We start from the raw sequence: 7,411 nt of genomic DNA on the forward strand, positions 1-7,411 counted from the left end.
GGATGGACTGGTTGGATCTCCTTGCAGTCCAAGGGACTCTCAAGAGTCTTCTCCAACACCACAGTTCAAAAGCATCAATTCTTTGGCTCTCAGCCTTCTTCACAGTCCAACTCTCACATCCACACATGACCACAGGAAAAACCATAGCCTTGACTAGACTGACCTTTGTTGGCAAAGTAATGTCTCTGCTTTTGAATATGCTATCTAGGTTGGACATAACTTTCCTTCCAAGGAGTTAGCATTTTTTAATTTCATGGCTGTAGTCACCATCTGCAGTGATTTTGGAGCCCCCAAAAATAAAGTCTGCCACTGTTTCCACTGTTTCCCCATCTATTTCACATGAAGTGATGGGACCAGATGCCATGATCTTCGTTTTCTGAATGTTGAGCTTTAAGCCAACTTTTTCACTCTCCACTTTCACGTTCATCAAGAGGCTTTTGAGTTCCTCTTCACTTTCTGGCATAAGGGTGGTGTCATCTGCATATCTGAGGTTATTGATATTTCTCCCAGCAGTCTTGATTCCAGCTTGTGCTTCTTCCAGTCCAGCGTTTCTCATGGTGTACTCTGCATAGAAGTTAAATAAGCAGGGAGACAATATACAGCCTTGACGTACTCCTTTTCCTATTTGGAACCAGTCTGTTGTTCCATGTCCAGTTCTAACTATTGCTTCCTGACCTGCATACAGCCTTGGGTTAACTATGTTTTAAACTGTTGATGGAGAAAGACTTCTACTCTATTCCCAGTAACTTGTTGTCGTTTTACAGTAAAGCTAAGTTATAATTTAACATTCACTAAGGATCTAAATACTAATCAACAAAAGAGGTGCAATTATCTGTGCACATGTGAGAAGGGATATAAATATAGTTAAGATGATATTTTTCTTTAGGAAAGCATAGAAAATTCTAATGTATTTATATATATCAATGGTCAGAAAATAATACCACAACTGCAGGCTGTGATAATGATCACACAGCGGTTATAATGGAGATACATGTTATCCTGCTTATTTAAATTCTATGCAGAGTACACCATGAGAAACGCTGGGCTGGAGGAAGCACAAGCTGGGATCAAGATTACCAGGAGAAATATCAATAACCTCAGATATGCAGATGACACCACCCTTATGCCAGAAAGTGAAGAGGAACTCAAAAGCCTCTTGATGAAAGTGAAAGTGGAGAGTGAAAAAGTTGGCTTAAAGCTCAACATTTAGAAAACGAAGATCATGGCATCTGGTCCCATCACTTCATGGCAAATAGATGGGGAAACAGTGGAAACCATGGCTGACTTTATTTTTCTGGGCTCCAAAATCACTGCAGATGGTAACTGCAGCCATGAAATTAAAAAATGCTAACTCCTTGGAAGGAAAGTTATGATCAACCTAGACAGCATATTCAAAAGCAGAGACATTACTTTGTCCACAAAGGTCCATCTAGTCAAGGCTATGGTTTTTCCAGTGGTCATGTATGGATGTGAGAGTTGGACTATAAAGAAACCTGAGCACCGAACAATCAATGCTTTTGAACTGTGGTGTTGGAGAAGACTCTTGAGAGTCCCTTGGACTGCAAGGAGATCCAACCAGTCCATCCTAAAGGAGATCAGTCCTGGGTGTTCATTGGAAGGACTGATGTTGAAGCTGAAACTCCAATACTTTGGCCACCTGATGTGAAGAGCTGACTCATTTGAAAGGACCCTGACAGCTGGGAAAGATTGAGGACAGAAGGAGAAGGGGATGACAGAGGATGAGATGGTTGGATGGCATCACTAACTCAATGGACATGGGTTTGGATGGATTCCGGGATTTGGTGATGGACAGGGAGGCCTGGCATGCTGCCGTTAATGGAGTTGCAAAGAGTCGGACACGACTGAGTGACTGAACTGAACTGACATGAAAGTACTATTAGAGCACAGAGTAAAGAATTAATTCTTAGGTGGAAATAAAGGAAGGCTTTGAAGAAGACAATGAATGAGCTAAATTTTTAGGGTTGGTTGAACTTAGACAGACTGATGATGGAATGAGTGGTTGGCATGGCAGGGCTGAGAAGTGATGGCAAGGGGAATGGAGGAAAGGATTACATGCTGAGTAAAGGAAAAAAAGGCCTCTAACAAGTTTCCTCTTTCCTGACTGCCACACATTTTCAACTTTGTAAAAGAAAAGGAAGAAAAGCTTTGGAACCAATATTTTTTTTCCCTGTGTGATCCCAGCATTGCTTATGTGGATTGTCAAATAAGGGATGGACTCATAAAAGGATATTAATGTGTCATTTTTATTGAGCAAAGTAGCATTACAGAACAGGTGATTTCAAAGGCACATGACTCTTTCATTACAGCCTTCAGGGGCAATGTTTGATCACTGAAAACAGGCTGCTTTGTTCCAGCTTTCTCTGATGTTTGGCATTATCCTGAATACATATGCTCTGACTTGGAAAGAATCAGTCTGTAAAGATTTAATAGATTTGAGATTTGCATATTGAAAATGCATGTCTTGTGGTTAAAAATGAAATGAAAACTATTTTTATATCTATATACACACAACACATTATTCAGACACACATCTCAGCAATTTTTTTAAGGCAATTAGGCACATTATAATGTGCTTGTTCTGAGATTATGAGTGTTGGCTGTTTTTTAAATTAACCATTTTATATTTTCACTGAGGAAAAATGTATTTTAAGAGACATAATAATGATAACAATGTACAAGAACTCTTCAAGTTTCAGGAGTTTGTGATTTGCTGTATTTCCTGTCACCTATCATGGACATAACTTTCTAGAGTTGGGTATCACTGACTTCTCTCTTTATTAAAAATGAGTTCATAGCTTTCTTACTTAGAGAAAATCGCAAGTCACAAAGAATTAAAGACAAGTATTAAAGATTAACATTCTCATGAGGCTCTTTTCATTGTATGACTGAAAAAAAAGGGGGGAGGGATTTTCTTTTTCCAAAAGAAAAGGGATGATTAGAAAGAGACCTGAAGTGGCAAAAGGTTTTTGTATGGTGACAAAAACTCATAGAATTTTCTCTTAGAATTTTGACTTCTGTCCCCTATGAGTTGATGTGTAATCTCACATAAACTCATCTTTTAATTTTGAATTCCGGTGGAAACTTTGCAAAAGAGATGACATTCCAAGTGAGTCAGTTTGCTATACATTACATCTGCAATTAGACATTCATTGCGTTGAAGTTAAGCCAGACTTCTGCTGAAATGGGAAAGATCAAATTATATTCCATTTCATGTGACAAAAATCTTACCATGTCACTTTGCTATTTTAAATCCTTCCCTTTCCATATCCCCACTGACACATCCTCTGCCTCAGTGACACTGAATGCTTCCTCTACCTGACATGTCCTCTCTGCTGAGTCTTGCTACAATCTCAGAACAGAGACTATTTCAGTTATACATTTGTTGTCTAGACCAGTGCTTTCCAGACCTTAATGTACTTATGAATCATCTGGGGATCTTGTTAAAAATGCAGGTTCTGATTCAGCAGGTCTGGGGTCTGGCTAAGATCCTAACAAGTTCCCAGGTGATGCGGCAGTCCACACTTTGGATAGCAAGCGCCTAGATATGTATGACCTCTCATTAAATTGGTATTAGTTCCTGAACCCTGATAACTGAAAATGTAAATTCTCTGACTCTGAGGTTGCTTCAGACTTTAACTGTTTTCTTGTTGTTGTTTATTGGTAATTTTATAAACACACTGCATGATCTGGATTCCCTCTAATTCTCCAGTCTCCTTTCTTACCAGTTACCACTTCTTACTTATATTTGAGACATAAAATATTATGTGAAGTTTCCAGAATGTATCAGACTCTTTCACACTTCACTGCCTTTTCAAATACTATATCCTCTCCTGCCCTAACATCTTGTGAGGTTTCCTTTAAAACTCAGCTAGGCTGTCGTCTCCTGCATAATTCTTTCTCTAATCTCTCTACCATGTAATTGCTTAGTTAAATGCTGCCAATTTACTCCCACAATGCCCTGTATTTTCTGTATTATAGCGTTCTTATAATCTGCTGCAATTGTTTGCTTACTTGTCTCTTCCCTTCAAAACAGTGCTTCTATGGAGAAAACATATGCATTGGACCTCTAATGCATGCGTGTGTGCTCAGTTACTTCAGCTGTGTTTGACTCATTGTGACCCTATGGACTGTAAGCCACCAGTGTCCTCTGTCCATGGCATTATTCCAGCAAGAATACTGGAGTGGCTTGCCATTTCTTCCTCCAGCGGATCTTTCTGACTCAGGGATCAAACTCACGTCTCCTGCAGCTCCTGCATTGGCAAAGGAACTCTTTACCACTGAGCTACCTGGGAAGCCTCTATATCTCTAATTACAATGTCAATTAGATTACTGCCAATTAGATTACTGCCAATTACAATGTCTGACACATAGTAAGTGTTCATTAAAGATTGCTCAATAAATGAGGAAGGGAGGTTGATGTGTTGGTAGATATACAATAATATAATGCAGCATTTTTTTCATGAAGCTTAAAATTAAATTGGGAGTAATAGAAACTAAAGTCATAAAAAGTTAAGTACAGGATGAGATAATACTGTAAAAGTAAAATGCTACTGTGAGATTAATTGTCAAATGAGAATCAGCAAATAACTATTCTGAGCTCACTGGAAGAAAATGTCACTGTGGATTTATTATTATTATTTAATATCCCAGTGTGTTCCATAAGGGATTTGAGATGGCCAACAACACAATGTATTGAAGTTAATGAAAAGTAATGAACATATGTGTTTGTAGTTAAGGGAATAATGTGAGAAAAGAAGCAAGTTTTAGAAGGATACGAGGAGTGCATACACTAGCTTGTCTGCAAAAATGACCTTCATTTTTGGACAATAAGATTGGTGTGCTAGATTTCATTTCCATTCTGCCTGGAAGGCTGACTCCTGTGGAGTCAGCAGCTCCATTGTCCTCTAGCTTCTGGCTGAACTGGGGTGCACTGGCTTATGATCCAGTGGAGGAAGAGTGAGATCAGGACATTTATGTTCTCATGTTTTTTAGAACTGGCTGTGCTTGTGTGTAAATTGTCCCTTTGTTGAAACCTCTGTGTTGTTGTTCAGTTGCCCAGTTGTGTCCTTTTCTTTCCCACCCCATGGACTGTAGCACACCAGGCCACTCCATCCCTCACCGTCTCCCGAAGTTTGCCCAAGTTCATGCCCATTGCATCAGTATCCATTGCCCAAGTTCATGTCTATTGCATCCATTGCACACATGAGTCATGCTGTGTAAGGCCACCCAAGATGGACCAGGTCATAGTACAGAGTTCTGACAAAACGTGATCCACTGGAGGAGGGAATGGCAAACCACCCCCAGAATACTTGCTCTGAGAACCTCATGAATTGTGTAAAACCTCCTTAAATCATTCTGATTTGCATATGTCCCCTGCTCCCTGTTGAGACTGATACAATCACAGAATTGTTTAAAGCTAGATTAAATGCCATTTCCTTCTGCAGAGGATCTTCCTGACCCAGGGATTGAACCTGGGTCTCTTGCATTGCAGGCAAATTCTTTACAGTTTGAGCTACAGGATAGACCTAGATTAAATGCTGGGCTTAATAGCTTTCATAATAACCATTAATGCTATAAAAATGTTTTAGATACCTGCTATATCTGTGAGAAAGGGTCTCAGCAGAGAAAAATTCAGAAAACCAACCAACTAACCTAAAATCTTATGCTCTTATTGTTCATATTTTAGTGTGGTAAAGAGGATTTAAATCATATTGGAGGAAAGGAAATTGATATATTTTAAAATCCCACAGTTCTGCAATGTTTATTTATATCAACCTCTAGTTTCCTGTTTTATTGTAAAGTGACAGTATCACAGAGATGTAGTTTGGGGGTTGTTTCCTGTTCACTGAGGGTAGGTTATCCAGAAGTTTTGCTTCTCCTGTTTCCTGTTGCTCATCTTTTACTTATTTCACTGTTCAATGTTTATCCATCAGGAGATATAAAAGAAAACTTAAATAGATGAAAAATTTAGGTTTGACATCTATGGTAAAAGGTTTCTTAGGAAGCAGACCGAAATCCTGAACTAAAATGAAGCTTTTCAGTTTGCCTGGATTGGTCTGCCCTCTATTGCCATCAGATATTGAGAATTGTTTCCAGCTTGTCAAAAACAAGAGAAAAAGTGGGCAAAATGTTATATTCATGATGATGAAAAGAACTAGGTATTATAAATAGATGTAATGCTCTTAATATGAAACCCAGGTATACAAACCCTCTGTCTTTGGAGATTAGATTGTATTACAACCTTGTTTGCAGTGTTTACTTAGATCATTATTGACTCATGTGGGTTTCACTCTGTGACCTAGCAAAAAAATATTATCAATTCCAGCAGGGAAGACATGGCTGAGCTTGACCTTGGAAAGTTGAGCTAGGGGTACTGAAGAAACCATAAATTCAATTTACAATAATAGCTAAAATAAGATTGTTTACACTTTGCCAGTGGATGAAGTGAAAAATCTAATCTTTTTCCTAGCACATGTTGTACATTTTGCCACGCTTGATTAAATTCCTGTTTAGCAGGTGTCTAAGAGAAGAACTGAATAAAAACGCTTCATATGAGGCTTTTGATTCCTACTTTGGTCTTCATTATTGAATTCTTTTTCTCATCCTCTTTTCAGGTTCTATTTATGAAATGTTTGGAAATGAATGCTGTTTGTCAACAGGAGAAGTGATTAAAATTACTGACCTCAAAATTAAGAAAATCATGGCTGAAATTTGTGAGCACGTTGAAGGTTGTGTGTCTCCACAATCATTTGAACTGCCTATGAATTTTCCAGGTACATATTTTGCAACCACTTCTCATTTGTAAAACTGTATTGTTAAATGTTATATAATCTCTACAACTGAAAACAATGAAAAAATGGTATTTTTTGTTTTATTCTAGGGTAGTGGATGAAAAACTCAAGTCTTATAGTTCAGTGATTTTTAAGGACTAACAGAAGGCAAACATTTTCTTGCCTTTTCAGTAAACATGTTTTACTTAGGAATTAATATTTTCTGCTAAGAGATATTTGTGAGTTCAACTATATGCACCATTAGTTGAGCTAGATAGTGGGAATGAAGAAATTACAGATATATTTTCATAATTTATGTATAACTAATTAATCTTTCTTAATCATAGTTGCACTCTTTATTCCTAGCTCCCTGGATCACTGCTAAACTTCATTTTCTGGCCTTACTGACAAGTTTGGCTTCTCTTCTTTGTCTAGATAACTCTGTCATCAAAAATTAGCTTAGATATTATGCCTGCTAGAAAACTTTTGCTGACTTTGTAATTCAATCTAGATATCACTCTTCTATGTTACCACAGTATCTTGGGTACCATACTATACACCTTCAGTTCAGTTCAGTTCAGTTCAGTCGCTCAACGTGTCCGACTCTTTGCAACCCCATG

The 7,411-nt window shown here is 38.1% G+C and overlaps 1 protein-coding gene across 6 annotated transcripts in view; it reads left to right on the plus strand.

The window, feature by feature from the left end:
• Nucleotides 1–7,411, plus strand: part of THEMIS (thymocyte selection associated) — a 199,310-nt gene that overhangs the window by 31,630 nt on the left and 160,269 nt on the right. For all 6 annotated transcript variants that reach the window (XR_824779.1, XM_010834652.1, XM_010834651.1 and 3 more), the window contains exon 2: nucleotides 6,636–6,794. Coding sequence is in view for 5 of the 6 variants with exons in the window: in XM_010834652.1 (XP_010832954.1) it covers nucleotides 6,636–6,794 (159 nt within the window). In the remaining variant the exon portion in view is untranslated. The remainder of the gene's footprint in view (nucleotides 1–6,635; nucleotides 6,795–7,411) is intronic.

The sequence above is a fragment of the Bison bison genome, unplaced genomic scaffold, assembly GCF_000754665.1.
Source record: "Bison bison bison isolate TAMUID 2011002044 unplaced genomic scaffold, Bison_UMD1.0 scf7180017864035, whole genome shotgun sequence".
Classification (NCBI taxonomy): Eukaryota; Metazoa; Chordata; class Mammalia; order Artiodactyla; family Bovidae; genus Bison; species Bison bison.